The 25335-nt window shown below is 46.5% G+C and overlaps 1 protein-coding gene across 1 annotated transcript; it reads left to right on the forward strand.

The window, feature by feature from the left end:
• Window positions 1-784: 784 nt before the first annotated feature.
• LOC141027861 (uncharacterized) lies at window positions 785-1288 on the forward strand. Its single transcript, XM_073505404.1, has one exon. The coding sequence runs from the start codon at window positions 785-787 to the stop codon at window positions 1286-1288; it is 504 nt and encodes a 167-aa protein (XP_073361505.1).
• The last annotated feature ends 24047 nt before the right edge of the window (window positions 1289-25335 follow it).

Genomic DNA, 25335 nt, shown 5'->3' on the forward strand with positions numbered 1-25335 from the left:
ATAAAAAATACTGAGCGGAAGAAATACCAGAGGGGGACCACACCCTGGCCACAAGGGTGGGGGCGCGCCCCCTGCCTCGTGGGCCCCCTGTTGGCCCTCCGGTGGCCATCTTCTGCTATATGAAGTCTTTCGTCCGAAGAAAAATCAGAAGCAAGCTTTCGGGACGAGACTCCGCCGCCACGAGGCGGAACCTTGGCGGAACTAATCTAGGGCTCCGGCAGAGCTGTTCTGCCGGGGACACTTCCCTCCGGAAGGGGGAAATCATCGCCATCATCATCACCAACGCTCCTCTCATCGGGAGAGGGCAATCTCCATCAACATCTTCACCAGCACCATCTCCTCTCAAACCCTAGTTCATCTCTTGTATCCAATTCTTGTCTCTAAGTCTGGGATTGGTACCTGTAGGTTGCTAGTAGTGTTGATTACTCCTTGTAGTTGATGCTAGTTGGTTTATTTGGTGGAAGATCATATGTTTAGATCCTTTATGCATATTAATACTCCTTTGATTACGAACATGAATATGCTTTGTGAGTAGTTACGTTTGTTCCTGCGGACATGGGAGAAGTCTTGCATGAAGCAACTCGGCAGAAATGCCCACGTCTATGTAGACGATATCATGGTGAAGAAGGAGAAGCGCGACACCCTTGTAGAGGACCTCAAGGAGACCTTCGACAATGTGTGCCATTTCCAAATCAAGCTCAACCAAGAGAAGTGTGTCTTCGGAGTACCAGCCGGCTAGCTCCTTGGTTTCCTTGCCTCTGAACGCGGCATTGAGTGCAACCCCATGAAGATCAAGGCCATTGAGCAGATGCAAAGGCCGTCCCGGCTACGGGACGTCCAGAGGTTCACCGGGTGCTTGGCATCTCTCAGCCGGTTAATCAGTCGGCTTGGCGAAAAGGCCCTCCCCTTGTACCAACTAAGGAAGAAGACCACCTGCTTTGAGTGGACTGACCAGGCGGACGAGGCCTTCCTCCAGCTCAAGCGGATGCTGACCATGCCGCCTGTCCTGGCCACTCCGGCTGCTAAGGAACTCATGTTCCTCTACATCGCCGCAACCAGCCGGGTGGTCAGTACCGGGATCGTGGTCGAGCGCCTAGAAGACAGCAAGGCACAGCCGGTCCAGAGGCCCGTCTACTACCTCAGTGAGGTGTTGTCCGCCTCCAAGCAGAACTACCCCCACTACCAGATGATGTGCTACGGCATGTACTTTGCCGCCAAGAAGCTCAAGCAGTATTCCAGGAGCACACCATCACGGTCGTCTGCACCGCCACACTTGCCGAGATCATAGGCAACTGATACGTCTCCAACGTATCTATAATTTTTTATTGTTCCATGTTGTTATATTATCATTCTTCGATGTTTTATAGTCATTTTATATCATTTTTGGGGACTAACCTATTGACATAGTACCAAGTGCCAGTTGCTGTTTTTTGCTTGTTTTTTACATCGTAGGAAATCAATATCAAACGGAGTCCAAACACCGTGAACCTATGGATTTTTTCTGGACCAGAAGACCACTAATGGGCTCGAGAAGCACCTGGGGGGTGCCCCGAGGGGGGCACAACCCACCAGGGCGTGCCTGGGGGCCCAGGCGCTCCCAGGTGGTTTGTGCCCACCTTGGTGGCCTCCCACACCCCCTTTTTAGCCTATAAATTCCAAAATATTTCGAAAACCCTCAGGGTTAACCTAGATCTGAAGTTTCGCCGTAGCAAGGCTCTATAGCCACCGAAAACCAATCTAGACCCCGTTCTGGCACCCTGTTGGAGGGGGAAATCATCACCGGTGTCCATCTTCATCATCCCGACGGCGACCACAATGAGGAGGGAGTAGTCCACCCTCAGGGCTGAGGGTTTGTACCAGTAGCTATGTGTTTAATCTCTCTCTCTCTCTCGTGTTCTTGAGACGTCACGATCTTGATGTATCACGGGCTTTGTTAATATAGTCGGATCATATGGTGTTTTCCCCTCTCTATCTTGTTGTGATGAATTGAGTTTTTCCCTTTGAGATTTCGTTGTTATGAGACCTCTGACAGTACTTTCCCTACAAGATGGAGGATCATAGCTCAACCAGTGAGCATCTGCTCAGAATGTCTGAGTACTAAAATTGCTTGAATCAAGTGGGAGTTAATCTTCCAGATAAGATAGTAATTGACAAAGTTCTCTAGTCACTATCACCAAGTTACTAGAACTTCGTGATGAACTATAATATGTAAGGGATGACGAAAGTAATTCCCGAGCTCTTCGCGATGCTGAAATCGGCGAAGGTAGGAATCAAGAAATAACATCAAGTCTTGATGGTTAACAAGACCACTAGTTTCAAGTAAAGGACAAAGGGATAGAAAGGGAACTTCAAGAAGAATGACAAGCAAGTTGTCACTCCCGTGAAGAAACCCAAAGCTAGACCCAAGTCTGAAACTGAGTGCTTCTACTACAAAGGAAATGGTCACTGGAAGTGAAACTGCCCTAGATACTTGGTGGATAAGAAGGATGGCAAAGTAAAAGGTATATTGGATATACATGTTATTGATGTGTACTTTACTAGTGTTTATAGCAACCCCTCGGTATTTGATGCTAGTTCAGTTGCTAAGAGTAGTAACTCGAAACGGGAGTTGCAAAATAAACAAAGACTAGTTAAGGGTGAGGTGATGATGTGTGTTGGAAGTGATTCCAAGGTTGATAAGATCACCATCGTACACTCCCTTTACCTTCGGGATTAGTTTTGAACCTAAAATAAATATTATTTGGTGTTTGCGTTGAGCATGAATATGATTGGATCATGTTTATTGCAATACGGTTATTCATTTAAGTCAAAGAATAATTGTTGTTCTATTTAAATGAATAAAACCTTCTATGGTCATACACTCAATATAAATGGTTTATTGAATATCGATCATAGTGATACACATATTCATAATATTTAAGCCAAAAGATTCAAAGTTAATAATGATAATGCAACTTATTTGTGGCGCTTCCATTTAGGTCATATTGGTGTAAAGCGCATGAAGAAACTCCATGCTGATGGGCTTTTGGAATCACTTGATTATGAATCACTTGATGCTTGCGAACCATGCCTCATGGGCAAGATGACTAAGACTCCGTTCTCAGGAACAATGGAGCGAGCAACATACTTGTTGTAAATAATACATACTGATGTATGCGGTCCGATGAGTGTTGGTGCTCGCGGCGGGTATCATTATTTTCTGACCTTCACAGATGATTTGAGGAGATATGGGTATATCTACTTGATGAAACATAAAGTCTGAAATGATTGAAAAAGTTTAAAGAATTTCAGAGTGAACTGGAAAATCATCGTAACAGGAAAACAAAGTTTCTACGATCTGATCGCGGAGACGAATATTTGAGTTACGAGTTTGGTCTTCATTTGAAACAATGTGGAATAGTTTCGCAACTCACGCCACCTGGAACACCACAGCGTAATGGTGTGTCCAAACGTCATAACCGTACTTTGTTAGATATGGTGCGATCTATGATGTCTCTTACCGATTTACCACTATCGTTTTGGGGTTATGCATTAGAGACAGCTGCATTCATGTTCAATAGGGCACCATCTAAATCCGTTGAGACGACACCATAGAACTGTGGTTTGGCAAGAAACCCAAGTTGTCGTTTCTTAAAGTTTGGGGCTGCGATGCTTATGTGAAAAAGCTTCAACCTGATAAGCTCGAATCCAAATCGGAGAAATTGTAACATCCCAAAATTCTAAATTTTGGAATGTTATATTAAATAAATAGTTTTGATTGATTGTTTGATTGTGGTGTGGTTGCTTGTGTGAAATTGAGTGAAATTTGAAACTTTTTGAAAGTTAAATGAGAGGGAATAAAAGGACTTTCCCAAACTTTCATTTTGAATTTATGACCTCCGTGAATTCAAATACTTTTCATCACAAAACCCTGGAGTGAAGATGGTATGACTTCTTCCATTTAAATAAATGAAAAGGGTTTCGGAAATATTTGAATTCCATTTGGAACTATTTCAAATTCAGAAACTTTAAACAACTCAATGATTTTCACGAGAGAAGATAAAATGACTTCTTCAAAACATATGAAATATGAGTTGGAAGTTTCAAAGAATCAAATTTAAAGTCCCTTTGAAAAGTATTTTCAATTTGGAGTTATTTGGATATTATTCAAATTATTTTTCTCCAAAAATAAAATATATGGAAAATAGGGTAAAATGATTCCCTACATTAGAAAATTGGAGAGAAATAAATTAGAAATCATTTCGGTATTTTTAAATGATTTGTATTGCGGTTTTATTGCAACAGTCGCACTGTTTGCTTTATTTAAATTATTGTGGATTTTATTTGACGCAAGAAAAATGATCATTTTGTAGAAAATCTTTTTCTGAAAATTTCGATATATAATATGCCTATATAAATTTTATTTTTATTTTCTTTATTCAGTTTTTTCTTTTCTATTTCTATAAGAAAACAAACTGCGTGTGCGGCCTATAACTATCCGTCGCGCATGGGCGCAATATAGTCAGCAGACAGGCCTATAACTATTTTTATTTTATTTTTTCGGTTATGCTTGGAGAGGAAAAAAATATTATTTAAAAAAAAAACGCGCACCGCAGCCCGCACTGTGCACGCGTGGCCGGCCGAACTAAAAGGCCCATACGGTGCCTTTCTCTTTCTTTTCTCCTCTTTTGGTATACGTTTAGTCCCACATTACCTAGCGTTTGACCGCTAAACCTCTTGTCCACCTATAAATATAGATTCATAAAGCCTCCAAAAATCATCCGATTCGGGTTAAATCAATATTTTGGTTTGACTAGATTCACTTAAGAAAAATTATTTCTTCTCCCCGGCGGGACTTTTGGAAGTTGTCTCCTCTCCTAAATCGTCTTTTCTCTACCTTATAAAGATATTTTTCTTTTTCTTATACTCCCGTGGTTTATTATTTCTAGACTAGTACGGTAGAATAATTAGATTTGAATTAGGTTAATGCCCAGTGAAATAGGAATCTAAAAATGTGAAAAAATTCAGAAATTATAAAGTAATTGCCAATTTGTCATCAGTTTTTATATTTATAACCAATTTCATATTACTTTCAAGATTTGTAGGCGTCTTGAAAGAGTTGCAGCCCATCAGGGCATAGAAAAATAAATAGGCCTGGATTGGGTATTCTTCAGAAAAAATAAACTGGGCTCATTTTCACAAAGAAAAAATAGCTGGGCTGGTCACATGGTGAACATAAAATATAAGCCTGGGCTAGTTGGGCCACAGCCCAGTTCAATCCCAGCTCCGTCTCAACAATAACAAAAAAAATACTGCTCGAGCAGCTACGTCCCAGGTGTCAGTCGATCTTGTGCTGTTCTCTTGTCTATTGACTATATACGCTCACAATGTTGTGGGTCCCAGATGTCAGGAAAACACTAGGAGGAAGCATTTTATTTTTCCATACGCCGACATGGTGGGCCCGTACTATCATCCTCTCCACGTACTTCTGCCGATTCCTGTTGTTTGTTGACCATGTTGACAACGCGAGAGGGCGGCACCGCGGCGAGCGCACCAAAGCGCGCGGAGGACGACGGCGAGGCCTCGGACATCGGCGTTAACGATTTAGGAGACGGTGGGGCGGCGATGCGTGTGCTGAGGCGCAGCCAGCCGTGGGAGGCGGAAGCAGGCGGCCCTGCCGGCGCTGGTTTGGTTTTGGCCGCTGGAGGAAGACAGGACTGAAGAAAGACGACAGACTGTAAAAGTAGCAGGAGTACTTAACAACCTTAACTGAAACCAGTAGGGGCACTTAACCACCATAGCTGAAAGCAGTATGAGTACTTATACAGGTTCAACCGTACAAAGCACGCCTCGAACAGTGCTACTTTGCTTACAGTTAACCAAGGGTGAGGCTGCCAAGCCCCAGGACAAGGCCCAGGTGCTACCCCGCGCATCCACAACCTTCTGAAAGCGGCTTCATCTCGCATTGTGGTCAATAAACAGGATATTCGCTTTAGAGCCATGGAAAAGCAGGAACATAATCTTCTGTCCTATTCTCCAAGATGGACGTGCCTTCATTATTTGAGACCACCCATGAATAAGTACCTTTTCATCTCCAAGGGGAATGGAGTAGGTCGATATAAACATCATGTTGTGACCAAGCGCAAGTCTGACCCGACCATGGTCAGGCATCTGTATAGGAACAATAGAACTGGGCAGTTTCTGTTTCAAGATCACAACTATAAAACTGTGTAGAAGCAATAGTTTATGAACAACATATATAATAGAAAACTGCTCGTACCATAAGTTTCTCGACACAGTTGGACCTGTTCAACGTGTGCAGCAGTGGCACACATATCCCACGTGGCCTTCCACCATTGAAACACCCCACAAGGACCTCAAGACGATCAATAAAGTATAGGAACTTGTGGATGTCGTCCCAGTCAACTTCAATGCCATCAGTAACAGCCGAGTTGTTACAGAATAACAAACAAGCAGCCTGCTTAACTCTGAAAAAACCTACACGTGCCACCAATTATAAGAAAATATTAGTTAGAAGTAGCATCTTCGTGAGAGATTCGTTGCTACTTCTAAAGTTAAATTGTGATTAGTTAGACAGAATAGGTGGATTTAGAAGTAATCGATGCAACAAGCAAGAACCAGATGCAAAACTAACATGGATGAACAATTGGAACAACGTCGGGGTGGAAGATCACAGTGAAGATGAGACCAGGTTCTGCTATTTCCATCAACATTCGTGCGCCAACTTTCAGTCTGTAACACTTGACAAAGTTTATCCTAGTTCGGCCATAAAGAAAGCAGCTATCTTCTTGGTTCATGAACCCAACTCGGAACTTATATCCATGGCTTGTCTTCACTGTGACCATTAAACTTGTGTATTCAGTTATGGCAAGGCCGAGCATCTTGAGTACATGTGTTCTGTCAGAGCAAATAATGCACTGCAGGAAAAATAATATGAGAACACAATGTATTCCCTGTCCAAATCAAGAAATAACTTCCTCCTTCACGTCAGTGTTGACCATCGTACTGGTAGTACCTTTTATCCAAATATAGCAATCCAAATTTCCAAATTAGTCGACAACATGTTCAAAAAAACCCCACCCTCCCGGATAGAAAAGAGGATTCTAGGAACATATTGTGCGCGTTTTAAAATCCTGTGTTAGGATGAGAAGGAACAAGTGTGGCGTCTCGCCGAGGGCGCAGAAACCTGTAGGATCCTCGCACTTTGGGCACTGCAAATGAAACACACTAGATTCAATAGGAAGAAAAATGCATCAACGGCGGCGGCTGCCATCCTAGGATTATCCGCGACCAAGGGACTTGGATTTATCGGGGATGGATGAAGAATTTGTACCTGGTTCTCCATGAGAAAACCCTATGCAATCGCCGAGAGGGGGTTTTCTCTGAACAAGCAGACAAGGGAGAAGGGGATTCAGGCCCAGTGAAATATTGCCGCTTCGTTCGTCCAACTTACTGCTAAAGCTGGAAGGGGGGGTTTGTGATTTGACGACTCATTGGGCATTACAGCGGCGCTACGACTGGGATGTGTCTACTGTGCAGTTGTGCACTCTAATTTGTGCATATGGCACGTGGACCCTGTTGCCGGATGCCCCACATATCAACGAAAGGAAGTAGAAAGACAGGAGTAACTAGTTACACAAAAATATATTTTTGACAGAGAGATACTCCCTCTGTAAAGAAATATACAAATCTTTTATATCACAACTTTATACATAAGAAAAATCAAGGGGAATATATATAACATATATAATTATAAAAAGAAGAGTTGTTTTTAACACGGTATAGACGAGTTGGTGATGATGGTGTGCCTGCCATCCTGCAATATAGGCCGTCCGATTTATATCTGACGGATAGGAAGGAAACTATGGCAATTTTGCAAAAAGGTACCCACACACCTCTCCACATTTGCAAATAAGGCCTTCCCTCGTTCATCCTTTTCTCTCACAAGATAAAATACTCATACAAATGCTTCTTGATGTTACGTGCAATGCACCGGCATTATGGGGGTTCAGCTCAGAATATAATACTGAGACAGGCTCACGGTTCTGGACTTTGGGCCCCAGGCCCACCCTGCATGTTTGGGGGGCCATGTGTTCTACCTCAGCGCTTTTCATATTGCAAGCGATAGGTACGGCGCTGGTTTTAGATGCTGTCCCAAGGCGAATACACAAAATTGAATAAAGCACGGCAGCTGTTGGAATGAAATCGAACGACAGTTCCTAACCAGCAATGAGAGTTGCAATTCTATCAACGATATACCATGTGATAAATAATACTGTCGTATTACTTATACACACAGGACACTTGTTTCACCATGCTAGATTATTACATCAAAATCTCTCGTAGGATAGATCAGTTCGGCAGTTGCGTGCTGCTACTGAAGAATTTCAAAGTTGATTTGGACCAGCTCTCCTTGCCGAGAAAGTTTGATTTTGAGATAATCCCCTACCGCAAGATATGATTTAGATTTGAACCTTGACCATCCTTTAGCATCAATCATCATGCGACCATCCTTTGTACTTAAGGTATATTGAGCAGGTTCATTCACACCAAGGCTGCGCATGGTAAGAGAAACTTGGCCGCGATCGCCCGGATTGTTGAATGACTCCCTCGTTTCTCTAGGAATTCTCTGTTTGCAAACAAGAAGACATACCCAAATAGTTAGATCAACACAGTGAATCATGCGAAACAAAATGGAAAGAAAAAAGAACGAAACACTTGGGCGGCCAATGCTTACCAAGAAGGTAGACATGTCGGTTTGTGTAAGGACTTTGGTATATGAATTGCGAACTGCAGCCCAGTCTATTGCTGGTGCAACTGCTCGTTCGGTTGTCGTTGCACGGGCCGGAGCAGATGCAAGTGCAAGTGTTGGTGCAGGTGCCGAAGCCGCTGCTGCTGCCGGAGATGGTGCTCCTTGTAGAGCTGGTGCCGGTGTCGATGCCCGATCCTCCGGTAGATCAGCCTGATCCGCTGACACGGTCGGTACCCAATCCTCTGTTGGATTAGACTGAGCTGCTGCCGCTGTCAGTGCTAGAGCAACTGCCGGTGCTCAATCCATTGCTGAAGGTGGTACCAATGTGCGAGACAGCGACGATCGTGTCCGGTCTGCTATGATCAGCTTTCTAACTTGACTAGGCTTCATGACCGTGATCCAATTTTTCTTCATTTCTTTTAAACGTGAGAAGGACTAATTGTGGCATTTTTGTTAAACCAAACTGCAGTTCATCATAGGGATTCAGCTTGTACTCAGACAACAGACTGATCCAATTTTTTCCAGTAATTTAAGTGATGGACAGTGCCTTCGTTACTAACACGACATAAGAAGTGAAACCTACAAATATAGCCATCGTAGAGCAAACCAAACGGTTTATTCTGTGATGAATGTCACATGGCAAAACCTGCATCATAAAATTGCAGGAAAAGAAAGAAAACATGACATTAAATCAATAAGATTTAGAGAGTAAATCAATAAGATTTACTTGATGTGACACGAGTGAATCCTTACCAGGAAATCACTATGTTGAAGTACTAAACAGAAGATTGATCTTCCAACTACGGGTGGCATGCAGGGGCCCCACCTACTCCCACAAGCAGGACAGTCCAAAGGTCGTGACAAATCGTATAGACCGAACATCCATGGGACTGGAAATCCTGGATGGTGCGATAAACCCTGCAATGCATACAGATATTGGAGTGTAACCATAATTGATAAACTGTCCTCACAAAAACGATGATGTGGATACTTCAAAATATACAGACTGAATTGAGTGGACAGACATTAACATAGACCGTTCTCAGGACTGACCACACACCAAAAGCGGCAGTACTAATAAACAATACAGGGTTCACAAACACAAATCAAGTACTGAACAATAGTACATACTACAGACAAGCAAAGTTGCACTAATTAAACTCTGCAGACTATTTCTTGCCACCGACCTACGGGATGAACCCCGCATAACTGACTAGGCCATGGACTTCGCGAGAGATGTCTACATGCACCATCACCATCTCGTCAACCTAGGAGAACCTAACAGAGTGGTCTTTCCACTCATAAACATGATCATGAAGACAGGCCGCATCAGATTTGTTGGGAAGCTTTACAAGAACCACACCCTTCGTAATCGAAGGCACAGCCAGGAAATTGGTGTGGTCAAGTACAACCTCGAGAACACGCCTGACAACAATGCTACAGGAAAAACTAGTTCAGGGCACGTGGCGACAAGGACACAGAAGCTGGATAGTTTAGCACTAGAACTCATCCTCAGGTCTTCCAATTCACACGACATGACTTTGAGAACTTCATCTCCACCGCGGACCTGGTTCTAATTCAAATAGAAACCATATTTTAGTACTACCTCTGTTCAGAAATATAAGATGATTTTTGATATTATACTCCATATATGACTACATATACGCACAGAAATGAGTGAACAAAGACACTAGAACATGTCTTCAAAGGCATGAGAGCAGAGGGGTTACTTGCAATATCCATAACACAAGTTACTAAGGCAAATATACCCTCTTCAAAGGTAGCATTGATGTTCATAAAGTACTCCCTCCATCCCAAAATTCTTGTCGTAGATTTGTCTAGATACGGATGTATCAAGTCACATTTTAGTATTAGATACATTCGTATCTAGACAAATCTAAGACAAGAAATATGGGACAGGGGGAGTAGTTGAAAGTAATCTATAAGAAATCAGTGTCAACCTCTCGCATGTTTTGGTCAAAAGAGGAATTTAGAACCGTCATTTGGCACACAAAAATCACATGCAAGATCACCCAGAAAGTTGTACTACTAGTACTAGTACTGCGTGTTAGATGAGAAAACATGATCAAGATCGAGAAAAAGATCGTCAAGAAGAGATATTACCTGGACTTGCTTAATGAGGGATCCCGGAGAGGGGGGCTTGGACAGGGCGACGACTTTGAGCTTGTCTGCGGTAGTCTCAGCGGGGTGCTTGCGCTTCTTCGTACCATGAGCCTCGACAGTTCTGGCCAGAGCTATAGACATCACTTCGGCCGGTGCTCCAGCGTCCATCAAGAAACTGCCAAATAGAAATAAAAGAAAAGAAACTATAATCACAAACCCAAAAGAAGAAAAGAGAGGGAGTTATAGGATCAGTCTCGGGGTTGCAAGACCGGGCCTTGGCCAGAATCAACACCATTGATGCGCTCACCTTTCCTTCTTTGGGAGAGAAGAACAATGGCAGAAGCAGGTCGGGGTTTTCTTGAAGAAATGAGGAACAAGATACGGGAGAAGCGAGTTGGGTAGAGAGGAAGCTGAGAGAGAAGAGTGAAATGATGGTTGCTTTGTCCGTCCAACTTACTGCTGGAAAGGAGGGGGTTTTGTGATTTGACGGCTCATTGGTCATTACTGCGGCGCTTCGATCAGGGTAGTCTACCGTCACTCTACTACGGAGTAATTTATTGCATGGCTGGTGGACCCCAATGCTGGATGTCCCACACGTCGGCGAAAGTGAGTAATTTAGTGCATGGCTGGAGGAGGATCCGCACGGTAGAGCGTGTCCACTATTTTTCTAAAGAAAAAAATGATTACAGCAAGCGTTTCCACTCTTACGACGGAGCTGGGCGAAACACGGCAGCCACTTGAATATACACAGTGCTCCTACTACCAGGCATGTGAAGTGGTTCATACGTCAGTACTACATAATCTTGTTGCTAGTGTAGTAAGATATGATGACAACAAATGATGTTGTGCGCATGTCAACTATATGAACAGTAATGTAGTAACATAGTATCGCTTTCTCGACTGTCCGGTTGAGAATGAATGGTGAGATCAATGTTAACAAAACTAGGTCTACAGCGCACGGAGAGTACGGTGCTACAGTACTCCACGAAACATGAACCATATGAAGCACGAATAGTGTTAGGCAGGGTGTATCAAGGGTGCACGGGATGGGGGCAAAAGTTCCCTTCTCGACCCACTTTTGGGTGTTTGGTAGAGTGCATGAAGGGTGCATGATTCCACACTAGTAGGTTAACACAAATACACGAAGAGGAAACAACTACTCCATTCGTCTAGGTGTGTAAGTGATCTTACGTTGTGCACTGCGACCAAGGCGGAGAGGAAAATGAGAAAACTTAATGTCTTTTTGCTAATTAATAGCATTGCATGCAATGAACTAACCACTGCATGTCATGTTTATTAGTCTCAAGTCATGGAAAGCATGCACGGCCCACGTCTCTTATTGGTTGATATGTCACAAAACAAGAAACAGGGAGGGAGTTAATGTACCGTGCCTAAGTGTTTTGGGATTATTTGGTTTTTGTAAGGTGACTTACACACCTAGACAGAGGAGTATATTGTGATGAGAATGCAACCAAACACACCCACACGCTTTGTGCTACAGTGACTGATCTGCACCATCTGAGTTTGATCCAACGGTCATGTTGCACCGAGACATGGACATGCTTATGCAGAGGGTGCCTAAAAACCACTGAAGTCCCTCTGCTTCTCGAGGCGCACGACGTTGGTGATGCAGGGGGCGAAACGACTAGAAGGCAATGCAATCTATGGGAAGGCGGAGGGAGCCAGCCGAGGAGCGGGGAATCTTTTGCTTTTCACCATGGTAAAACACCAGTCGATGACTTCTCACATCAGGGAGCAGTGGGTTTTATAGGCGGAGTCATCGTGACTAATTGCTTCCGCGCCTGCTCCCATCAATCAAAAAATTAAAAATCCTGCCGCGCCTGCTCCCGTCAATCAAAAAATTAAAAATCCTGCCGTACTCAAACACTAGAGCAACGCCGCAGTGGATTAAATTTACCTGCCGGCAAGTAGATAAAAAAGGGGTGAAAAAACCAATGTGGCGGCGGCCTAGCTAATCGGTCGAACTAGCCCAAGTAGCTAGCCACCGTGCTTCACTGATGTACTGGGCGGGAAAAGTGGTCTTTCGTGATTTGACGACTCATTTACTTGCTTCGGCGAAAACGCGCGGTAGGGCGTCCCACGTCAGGAAGAATATATGCGTGCACCACCCGGGACGACCCCGAAACCACGCGGTAGGGTGTGCCATGTCTCGGCACAGAGGAAAATGTGCGTGTAAAAATTTACTGTATCAGACGTAGTACCTATGGTTCGACCTCGGGACCCAGCCAGTCGGTCGAAAACACCCCACTAGCCACACAGCTTCATCATGCTAACATGGCAAGGAGGACAGGTGTGGTTAGCTCCGTCTCGACCAGCTACAACGTCTCTTGTTCTAGGCGATTCTTCTATTTTCCAAGTTTTTTAGTTGTAATAACACCACGGCAAGCTAGCGCCGCTCTTCGTGTGTGCCCGTGCAAAGGTTAGACGATGGAGAGAAGAGAGAGATCACAGACCTAGGACCCACCAGTAAGTGAGTCAACGGTCATGCACGTGTTGACGAGGCACTCCCTCTACTCTACTCAACGTAATACTGTATAAAATCAAGTTATGGAACAAAGCCAACAACCGTTGTTGTTTCAGGCTATCAACATACGCTTTGTAGTCCAGGTTGCCAGTTCGAATCTCGTCTTTCATATTTGTTAGTTTTAGGTCCAAATTTGATTAATGACAAGTGGGACCCCCGTGTGTTGTTCCGATCTTTCAGTGTAGGATGGTTTTTTTGAAAAAACACTTTGCGCGATTAGACAAGTAATGGCACAAGTTACACGTATTTTGCAAGTTTACGAACAAAAATGAGAGCGGCATAGAATATCACATCCACCCCGCAGCTTAGATGCTATGGTGATACGAGTTTTTACACCGTTGGAAGTGTGATCCAATGGCTTGGGAGTAGTCTTTGTAATTATGCGCAATTTCCAAACTCTCCAAAGGTTTTTTTGCAAATAAAACATTCAGGCCTCATGTGTGCCGCTGCATCTTGGATCCAACGGCTGCCCGTTGCTCATATTAGGTGCTCCCCGTAGCTTAATTGCCCGCTACGATGATATGAGCATCTAGGTCATATGATCAGTGATCAGATGGCACATGCGTAGTACTTGTACTTTTTGCGCAATTCCCAAACTCTCTCAGCCGTATATTGCAGAAACATCCAAACCTCCTACTGTGGGTCGTTAGATCTCCGTGAAGTCGTATCACCATAGAATCTATGGTGCAGGAGCACCTCATATTCTCCCGTGCAAGAAAACATAAGGTGCTCTCGCAGCTTGGATGCTACGGTGATACGAGCTTCGAGGTCATTTGATCTGAGATCCAATGGCATCTGAGCAGTCTTTGTGCTTGTAAGCAGTGGCCAAACTCTTTGGGGGCTTTTCTGCAAAAAACCATTCGAACCACCGAGGAGGTGTTGGGTCACAAATCCAACGGCTCCGAAGAGCTTGTATCACCAAAGCATCTAAGGTGTGGTAGCACATGATATTCTTCCATACATGAGAATATGATGTCCTCCTTCATCTTAGATGCTACGGTGATACGAGCTTCGAGGTCGTTGGATATGGGATCCAAGGGCATCTGAGTAGTTTTTGTACAAATTGTGTGCAATTCTCAAACTCATCAAGGTTTCCTTTAAAAATGTTAAGACATCATGTGAGCTGCTATATCTCAGATCTACAAGCTCCAAGCAACTCATATCAGCATATCTAAGGTATGGGGGCACATGATATTCTCCCGGGGAGGATGGGTGGGGGTGCACAACCAATCAGTGGTTGGGAGGGTGGGGACAAATATAATCTAAACAACCCTAAACAAAGCTTCACAATTTTATCTAAGGTCGAGGGGGTGACCCCCGACAATCATAGCTCCGCCTAATTAAACACAACATTTGCATGTACTATAGTACTAGACTTAGTATTCATGTTTCAGTTTCATGTTCGTTTTAAATATTGAATTGAGGACCATGCATGTCTTACATTTTACTCCCTTCATTCCTAAATATTAGTCTTTTTAGAGATTTCAAGTGGACTAGCACATACGGATGTATATAGACATATTTTAGAGTGTAGATTCACTCATTTTGCTCCGTATGTAGTCGCTTGTTGAAATCTTTAAAAGACTAATATTTAGGAACAGAAGGAGTATTTTTGAATTCGTGTCATACATGCATGGTTTGGAAAAATAGATGCACTATAATTATTGGGTTGTTGTGTTCGTGTGTGGGTGTCTCTGTGTGTGTGTCTGTGTGTGTGTGTGTGTGTGGTCATATGCTTGATACATACAAAGTTTCCTCACCTCCATATTGTTCATCTTTTAAATTTGAATTTGCATTGAAAGACTTACCAGAGATACCATGAAATGTGAAATCCACATTGAGATCACTATATCACAAACTCACTCTAATTCAACAACTCGTCATAAATCAATTACCACGTTGAGATTAGTATTTGCAAGGAAAATACGGCATTGTAATACACATACATTCGTTCGGCAATTTAAAAGGTTCCTTTCGTATTCTCGAATGGTAGGACCCAACGGCGTACCAGCCAGACCTTGGCTCGTGTTGATCCTAAAAAAACCGGGCTCGTGTCCTTCTGGTGGCGTGCGTGGTACGCACATTAGGCAACCCCAACCAGTCGAGCCTCCGCGTTTCAAGTCGAAATATCTGGCGGCCAGAATTCCAGCCCTAGGAAATTCCCCTCATGTCCCCGGTCCATAATGACTACCGATGAACAACGGAGGGATGCTTTAGTAACTAGACAACGTTACCTACCGTGCCGAGCACGGTTCAATTCCCTCGGTCGCCGCTCGCCAAGGTCCTGTCAACTGCATTGCCTAGTACTACTACTACACCAGGATGAGCACAGAATTGAGCCCGTTTGTTCGTGCCTAGTACTTGAGTTAATATATTAGGCAATGCACTGGTACGGAGGCATTATCCTTTTGCTCTGCATAGATAACTTGTCTGAAGTCTAACTAAGCAAAATGTTTGACAAAATCCTTTCTTAAGAAATACAATAGGACAGAGGTATGGCTTGAAAATTTATTGCATGATGCAGGTTATGATATTGTTTCGAATCCTAGATCTTAAATTTCAGAAAATCCAAAAGTGACCATAAATTCTTGAAACTGAGCATGGTGACGTGATATGGCAGAAATATTACTTCGTAATTTTTTTCTTCAATTTGAGACAAGCTGCTTATGACAAGTTGCACAAATGAAGAGCCAAGGTATTTTGGAACAAAGATCTGTCACGTTAAAGCGAACGCTTTCACTATTGAAACCGCGGGCGTTTACGTGCCGCTACGAGTCCCGCTTCTCATCGGCAGGTGCCGTCCGAGCAAGCGTGTGAGTCGACGGGAGGCGTGCAAGCAGACCGATGCGCCGGCGAGCAAACCGCTATGCAGGCTCACCGGGAGGCGAGCCCTTTGACCAGGCTCCGCCGCCCACCTTCGTCCCAACTGCTCCCACTTTTAATGTCGCTGGCACCGCAGTTTAAAATCAACCCCGCACTACCCGGTATTGCTACAATCTTCTCTCTTCCTCTCCGATTCTCCTTTCGTCTACCTCCAACCAGCCTGACCTAAACGTACGCCATGCCGCATCATGATGGTCTGCCCTTAGTCTCCCAGTTTCCTGAGGAAGACACCCAGCCGGAGTCTCAAGAACATAAGCCGCTTTGGGACGAGCTTGAACTGGCCTTGCAGGAAGACGCCGCGCCTGTCCCCGCTCCCGTTCTGGCTCCCGTCGCCCCGACTGCGCCAGCGCCCATCCCCGTGGCATTGATGGGCTGGGAGCCGCACATTGTCGCCGAGCTTGATGCCACAGGGTTCCACGAGGTCCCCTCCGACTTTCACGCGCCTATTGTCGGTGTCAAAACCGGCGGATCTCGGGTAGGGGGTCCCGAACTGTGCGTATAAGGCGGATGGTAACAGGAGGCGGGGGACACGATGTTTACCCAGGTTCGGGCCCTCTCGATGGAGGTAATACCCTACTTCCTGCTTGATTGATCTTGATGATATGAGTATTACAAGAGTTGATCTACCACGAGATCGTAGAGGCTAAACCCTAGAAGCTAGCCTATGGTATGATTATTGTTGTCCTACGGACTAAACCCTCCGGTTTACATAGAAACCGGAGGGGGCTAGGGTTACACAGAGTCGGTTACAAGGGAGGAGATCTACATATCCGTATTGCCAAGCTTGCCTTCCACGCCAAGGAGAGTCCCATCTGGACACGGGACAAAGTCTTCCATCTTGTATCTTCATAGTCCAACAGTCCGGCTAAAGTATATTGTCCGGCCGTCCGAGGACCCCCTAATCCAGGACTCCCTCAGTAGCCCCTGAACCAGGCTTCAATGACGATGAGTCCGGCGCGCAGATTGTCTTCGGCATTGTAGGGCGGGTTCTTCTCCAAATTCTGAGTACCTGTTGAGTAGTGTCCAGCTTCCCATAAATGTTGCACTCCTTGGCTATCTTCCACGTGTCGAGTGAATGCGAGAAGCCAGAGCATTTTTACATTTGCCACCCTGGCCATGTGAGTAAACTGTCTATTAAAGAGACGGGGATTCTTAGATCCAGATCACACCATCCTCCCACAGCGAGTATCCATCGGAGCGCGCCTGGCAAAATCCATTCCAACATGACCGGCCATCGCAGCTCCTCCTCTCGCTCCCGTAGCCCTAAGCCCGGCGATTGGAAGAGGTGTTCCGTCCCTCACAGCCAATTAGTAGAGTTACAGACCCAGGGATTTCTCCCTCCAGCGTATATGGTTCCCGTTCGAGCCGGGCTCGCCACCTATAATGGCGGGGAGCAAGCGGAGAGCTCCCCCAATCCATCCAAGGGGGAGCGGGTATGCCTTGTCCCTTTTTTACTAAGGGTACTTGGATTCCCAATTCATCAGTTCCTCCGTGGGCTCCTGGAGTTCTACGGCTTCCAGTTGCATAACTTTACCCCCGCTTCCATCCTACACATCGGTGGCTACGTCGCCCTTTGTGAGCTGTTTCTGGGCTGCGAAGCTCATTTTGAGCTATGGCGGAGGCTATTCTGCCTCGTGCCCCGTACACAGAAGGGGTCACTATATCAAGTGGGCGAAGCAGAAATATGGCGCATTGCCAGTACCGGATACCTGTCCGGTACACCGAAGAAGACATCCGAAGACCGGCCTTCGGGATGGTTTTATATGGAGGACGTCCCCCTTCCAGATCCTATTCGGATGGGCCTTCCTGAGTCGACAACGCCCCTTTGAAGAAACGCCGCAGCTGGCGCCCTCGGAGCTCCCAGGAGGAAGATAACGGGGAAGTCCTTTATCTGATGGGCCGGATAGATATGTTGGCCAAATCAGGATTGACAATAACTGAGGTTATGTCCATGTGTATAATGCGAGGGGTGCAGCCACTTCAATATCGGGGACAACCCATGTGGCAATTCAATGGAGAAGACGACGCCACCCACTACGGTCGTAAAGGCCCAGACTCCGTCGTCGCACTAGCAAAGATACTGTCCGATTTGTATAAAGGAGAAGAAGAGGAGTTCGCCCGTATTAAGCCACGGGATGGATTCTCCATGTACAACCCCCAAGCTGGGTGAGCTGCTACTTTCTACTCCAGTCCTTTCCGCATTATTTGTCACAAGTATTTACCTTGTTGTTTCACAGCAGGAACTGCGAAAAGCCGTGAGGGAGGTCCACAGCCCGTCTCCACAACCAGAGGACCCTGACCGGGCCCTCGACCCCGGACTCGAAGAAGATCCGGACACATTTGTGGAGCTCATCGACAGAACGTTCTATCAGTTGAGCTGCGACGGTACCTTGCTGGCCATCATAGCCGATTATCCTAGACTGCTCCCCGCGTCGCATGTAAGTAAAACCGGAGCCCTAACTTCCAAGAAGGATCCCTTTTTCTGTACTTCACCTACGACACACATATGGTGTTTTACAGAGAAGGCCCTCAGGACACCATGCCGAACCCGCAGTGATCCGCCAACAAGGGGCACCGAAGCCGGGTAGGCTTAAAAGGAAGGCGGTCAGGACTGAGACGCCGTCGCAGAGGTACGAAAGAGAACCCCGCTCCGTGGTGGTCGTCTTTTTTTAAAATATAATAACGCCCATATTTCCTGGTAGGAAAAACGCTCGCCGGACTATATCCGGAGAGGCTGCCAGTCACGCCTCCACCAGTCGAGCTCCAGAGCCGGACATAGAGGCGGACGCTAACAAGGGGCCAACGCCGGATGTTCCTCCTATAGAGGATGCGGTAGGCTATCCGCTACAAATTCCGAAGTGGAGAGCGCTATGAATCATAGGCCTCACCGGGCCATACTCCGTGACGCTTGTTTCTCCCAAGAGGCGTTGGATGCCTTCAACTCAGGAGACGCGTACATCCGAGCTGCTCAAAATGGTCTTGCCAGAGCCACGGACCAGTACGTAAAGGATATACGAGTAAGAAAATCTAATAATTATCTATATCAGTAGCCCCTGAGACTTGAAACAGTTGGCACAACCGATTTAAGGATCATTGTTTGCATAGGTTCTGACGGAGAAGAATAACCAGTTGTCTCAAGAGCTGAAGGAGTGCAAAGCCCAGCTTCAGGCCGCAATTGCCGCAATGAAAGAGTCCGAGAAGGCCCCATCAGGTAACACTTTCTTCCATTGCAAAGAATGTCATGTACCAGGTAGTGTGCGACATGTGTGCAAATCTAACAATAGATGCTGCAGTTGACTCCGGAGTGAATCAGGAGGCCGTGCCAGGGGATGCGCAACGTGCTAATCGACAGCTAAATGCTGGCGAGCGCGTGCTTACGCGGGTTAGGCAGGAGAAAAACGATCTCCAAGATGCAAATATCCAGCTGGGCGTGGAACTGAAAGATGTTCGAGCCCAGCTTGCGGACTCCGTAAAGGAGAATAAGCTGCTTCGACGCGGCATTTTCAGTAAGTGCTTGAACGAACTTTTAAAGAGTTCGGCGTAGAAGCCGGCTAACAGAGTTATATCTGTAGGTATGCTGACGGGTCATCCCGCAGAGGAAATGCCCGGGTCTGCAGGTGATCTTCTTCCAGAGCTCTCACAACTGCACGAACAAGTTCGGCAGGTGATGCGGGGCATTGCCCAAGCCTTGTGGCCATCCGCCTCCCTGCCAGGAGGCATGGGGGAGCTCATAGAGAAGCTCAAGGGAGCGCGGCGGTGCTTCCGATTATGGAAGATATCAGTCTGCCGACAAGGTGCAAGGGAAGCCTGGGCCATGGTGAAGACGCGATATACCAAGGCTGACCCAAACCACATGGCCGAGGTCGGACCTGTGGGGCCCGATGGGAAAGAGATCCCCCTCAGTTTGGTGTATGGCCAAGTAGAATTAGCCGCAAAGTATAACCAACAGGATTTTAGTCTAGACAACCTATTGGATGGTATAGAAGAAGAATTTAGTCAGTCTAAGTGACTATGTACTTCAAGTGACATGTATTGTCCCTAGCCGGATTGTAAATCATTTGTCATGGCAGACCTTTTCGCTTCAACCTCCGGAACCGATAGTCCGGAGTGTATCCGAATACCCGCTCAGTTATGTAAAAACCGGGGTATGCGTGGAAACCAGGCGTAGGGGTCATAAGTGCTTGAACAGACAAGTACCCAACTAGCTATGTTATATTACATGGATAGTAAGAAACATCTTCCAGGGAGAATAGTTCCCTTAAGGGTTCCTTTCCCTGGGTACGCATGTCCTAATGTGCATGTCCGAACTGCGAAAATAGACGCATGCTATAAACATATGGGGGCATGTATTAAAATAAATAAAAGTCATCTTTTGTTCACCGACCGAGTATTCCCTTAAGAACGCTAGCTTTCGGCTTCACCCAGTCTGAGGTACACATCCGGCTGACCCGACAGTAACAATCGCAGAGGTGCTCCCCTTATGCCCTAGCCGAATTAACGTGAACGTAGGGCATAAACACAAGAGCTAGGCAACCCAGCTTGGCCAAAACATAAGTCATATCGATGCATATAATGGCGAAAAAAGGTACATGTGGAAGAATAACACATGTGTGGGGCATAGAGCCCGGAGAATAGTTATATTAAGCTTCTGTATAAGAAGCCCCCAGGTATAATGAGCACGGTTAGCGCGTCAAGATTGTGTAGTCAAGACACAATTGAGCCTTTTAAGGCCTCGAAGAAAAAGGAAAAAAGAAAGAGATAAAAGACAGATAACGGATATGTAAAAAATTTACGGAGGTAAGGAGATGAACATAGAGTCCGGCACTAGGCGTAGAACCTTCGGAGTCTGGCTGCGTTCCATGGGTTTGGCTCGAGTCGATTGTCCGATGCATCCCGCAGACGGTACGCTCCACCGGTCAGAACTTGGTCAATAATGAAGGGACCTTCCAATTTGGGGTTGAGCTTGTTCTTTTTCTTCTCCGGTAGGCGTAGAACGAGTTCGCCAACGTTATAGGTTTTGGCCTGTACTTCTCTGCTTTGGTACCTTCGAGCCTGTTGCTGATAGAATGCGGAACAGGCTTTTGCCACGTCACGCTCCTCTTCCAGGGCGTCCAAACTGTCCTGCCGATCAAGCTCGGCCTCTTTTTCTTCGTACATGCGCACTCGAGGTGAGTCATGAATTATGTCGCAGGGTAGTACCGCCTCTGCGCCGTACACCATAAAAAATGGTGTGTATCCGGTAGTGCGATTCGGCGTGGTCCGCAGCCCCCATAGTACGGAGTCAAGCTCCTCTACCCAGTGCGTGTTTGATTCCTTTAAGGACCGCACTAATCTGGGTTTAATGCCGCTCATGATAGGACCATTTGCTCGCTCGACTTGACCGTTAGTTTGCGGGTGATAGACAGAAGCATAATCGAGCTTGATGCCCATGTTGCTGCACCAAAGTTTTACCTCGTCGGCTGTAAAGTTCGAGCCGTTATCGTTGATGATGCTGTGGGGGACACCATAACGGTGTACAACCCCGGATATGAAGTCTATCACTGGTCCGGATTCGGCCGTTTTAACAGGTTTGGCTTCTATCCATTTGGTGAATTTATCCACCATGACCAGTAAGTATTTTTTCTTATGGCTTCCCCCTTTGAGTGGTCCGACCATATCAAGCCCCCAGACAGCAAAGGGCCAAGTAATGGGGATTGTTTGGAGAGCGGTAGGCGGCATATGGCTTTGGTTTGCAAAAAGCTGGCAACCGACGCAACGTTGAACAAGTTCGTCTGCTCGGGCCGTTGGCCAATAGAAACCTGTACGGAAGGCCTTGCTTACAAGGGCCCGGGCTGCGGCGTGGTGGCCGTCGAGTCCAGCATGGATTTCTGCCAAAAGTTTCCACCCTTCCTCTTCGGAGATGCACCTTTGAAGGACTCCATAAGTGCTTTTCTTATAAAGCTCTCCCTCGTGGACCTTGTAGGCTTTAGACTGCCGCACTATGCAGCGTGCCTCAATTTGGTCCTCGGGTAGTTCCTGCCTAGTTAGGTAGGCCAGGAATGGTTCTGTCCACGGGGCGATGACAGCCATTATCACGTCGGCTGAAGGTGTTATTTCGGTGGCAGATCCTCCGATTGTGTCAGAGTGTTCGATATCTGGTGTTGTGGCCGGGTCCGGACTATTGTTACCGGTGTCCCCTTCCCATACCACGGAGGGCTTAAACAGCCTTTCCAAGAAGATGTTAGGTGGGACAGGGTCACGCTTAGCGCCGATACGGGCGAGGATATCCGCCGCCTGATTGTTTTCCCGAGCCACATGGTGGAATTCAAGCCCCTCGAACCGAGCTGACATTTTGAGGACGGCATTACGATAAGCCGCCATTTTCGGATCCTTGGCGTGGAAGTCTCCATTTATTTGAGATATTGCAAGGTACGAGTCCCCACGCACCTCCAGGCGTTGAATGCCCATGGAGACTGCCATCTGGAGACCATGCAACAGGGCCTCGTATTCGGCTGCGTTGTTGGAGTCTGTGTATAGTATTTGGAGTACGTATTGGACTATATCTCCGGTGGGGGACGTCAGGACGACGCCAGCCTCCAGACCAGCCAGCATTTTAGAGCCGTCGAAGTGCATAATCCAATTGGAGTACGCGCCGTACTCTTTAGGGAGTTCGGCTTCTGTCCATTCGGCGACGAAATCAGCCAGTACTTGAGACTTAATGGCTCGTCGTGGTTTGTATATTATGTCGAACGGGAGGAGCTCAATAGCCCATTTAGCAATCCGGCCCGTGGCCTCGCGGTTGTTTATTATGTCGTGGAGTGGCACTTCAGAGGCTATCGTAATTGAACACTCTTGAAAGTAGTGTCGTAGTTTCTAGGATGCCATGAAGACCCCATATGCTATCTTTTGCTAATGTGGGTACCGTGATTTGCACGGAGTGAGGACGGTGGATACATAGTATACCGGCTTTTGAAGCGGGAATTTATGTCCGTCCATCTCTCGTTCGACGATGAGCACTGCGCTTACAACTTGGTGTGTTGCCGCTATATATAGCTGCATTGGTTCGCCGACGTTAGGTGCGGCCAGGATTGGGTTTGTGGACAAAACGGCTTTTATTTCTTCTAATCCGGCCGTGGCCACGTCCGTCCACTCGAAGTGTTCGGTGCGTCGCAGCAGGCGATAAAGAGGAGTGCCTTTTCTCCTAATCGGGAGATGAAGCAGCTTAAAGCGGCCAGGCATCCAGTTAGTTTCTGGATTTGCTTGAGGTCCATTGGGATGGCCAACTGTGACAGAGCTCGGATTTTAGCCGGATTTGCTTCGATTCCTCTGTTGGAGACAATGAAGCCTAAGAGCTTTCCGGCGGGCACGCCGAAGACACATTTTTCCGGGTTGAGCTTAATGCCATATGTTCGGAGATTATCGAACGTGAGCCTCAAGTCGTCTATTAAGGATTCGACGTGTCTTGTTTTAATGACCACATCGTCTACGTATGCCTCAACTGTTTTGCCGATCTGTGTTTCCAAGCATGTCTGAATCATGCGTTGATAGGTTGCACCGGCGTTTTTGAGCCCAAAAGGCATTGTGTTAAAACAGAAGGGGACGTATGGAGTGATAAATGCCGTTGCGGCTTGATCGGACTCCGCCATCTTAATTTGGTGGTATCCAGAGTATGCGTCGAGGAAGCACAATGAGTCGTGTCCTGCGGTAGCATCGATAATTTGATCGATGCGAGGGAGGGGGAAGGGATCCTTTGGGCAAGCCTTATTAAGGTCCTTGAAGTCGATGCATAGGTGCCAGGATTTGTCTTTCTTTGGTACCATCACCAGGTTTGCTAGCCAGTCCGGATGTTTTATTTCTCGAATGAATCCGGCCTCCAGTAACTTGGCTAGCTCCTCTCCCATGGCTTGTCGCTTAGCCTCAGAGAAGCCCCGGAGAATTTGCTTGACCGGCTTGAATCCCTTTAGGATGTTAAGGCTATGCTCGGCCAGCCTGCGTGGGATTCCTGGCATGTCTGAAGGATGCCAGGCGAAGATGTCCCAATTCTCGCGCAAGAACTCCCGTAGTGCGGCGTCTACTGTGGGGTTTAACTGTGCCCCGATGGATGCTGTTTTTGTAGGGTCCGTTGGATGGACTTGGAATTTGACTATTTCATCCGCTGGTTTAAAAGAGGTGGACTTGGATCTTTTATCAAGTATCACGTCGTCCCTGTCCACTGTGGAGCGCAGCGTAGTTAATTCCTCGGCCGCGAGGGCTTCGGATAACGCCTCGAGTGCTAGTGCGTCTGTTTTATTTTTGGCGCGGAGTGCTATGTCCGGATCACTAGCTAGAGTGATAATCCCATTGGGTCCGGGCATTTTGAGCTTCATGTACCCGTAATGGGGTATAGCTTGGAAGATCGTGAATGCCTCCCGCCCTAGAAGGGCGTGGTATCCGCTATTGAACGGGGCCACTTGGAATGTGACTTCTTCGGACCTATAATTCTCCGGTGTGCCGAATACCACATCTAGTGTGATTTTGCCAGCACATCGTGCCTCCAACTAGGGATGATTCCTCTGAAGGTCGTGCTGCTTTGCTCAGTGCGGCTTATGTCTATTTCCATTTTTCAAAGGGTCTCCTCATAGATGAGGTTTAGTCCGCTGCCGCCGTCCATGAGCACTTTAGTAAGCCGGAAGCCGTCCACAATTTGACTAAGGACCAAGGCGGCTGGTGCTTGCGCTGTTCGGAATTTAGGTTCGTCACTGGCGTTGAAGGTGATAGCCGTGTCGCTCCATGGATTTATTGCTGCTACGTGGCAGACTTCGGCGAGGCTGCGGAGTGCTCGCTTACGTCTATTATTTGAGGCGAAGGTCTCGAAGACTATCAATAATGTATTGTTGTTCTCCATGGGATGGTGCTCTGCGGTATTGTTGATGAGGATATCTTCACCGCTCTTGGCCACCTGCCGGAGTACCCAACATGCTCTAAGGCTGTGTGTTGGTATGTATCCGATGTACTGTGAATTTTGCATGGCCCGTTGAGCCATCCCTCCAGTACGGTTCCACGCCCTGTAGTG

The sequence above is a fragment of the Aegilops tauschii genome, chromosome 1 (genome assembly GCF_002575655.3).
Source record: "Aegilops tauschii subsp. strangulata cultivar AL8/78 chromosome 1, Aet v6.0, whole genome shotgun sequence".
Classification (NCBI taxonomy): Eukaryota; Viridiplantae; Streptophyta; class Magnoliopsida; order Poales; family Poaceae; genus Aegilops; species Aegilops tauschii.

Bases quoted from the DNA above. Each gene is read 5' to 3' on its own strand.
- LOC141027861 (XM_073505404.1), top strand. From the start codon at position 785: ATGAAGATCAAGGCCATTGAGCAGATGCAAAGGCCGTCCCGGCTACGG.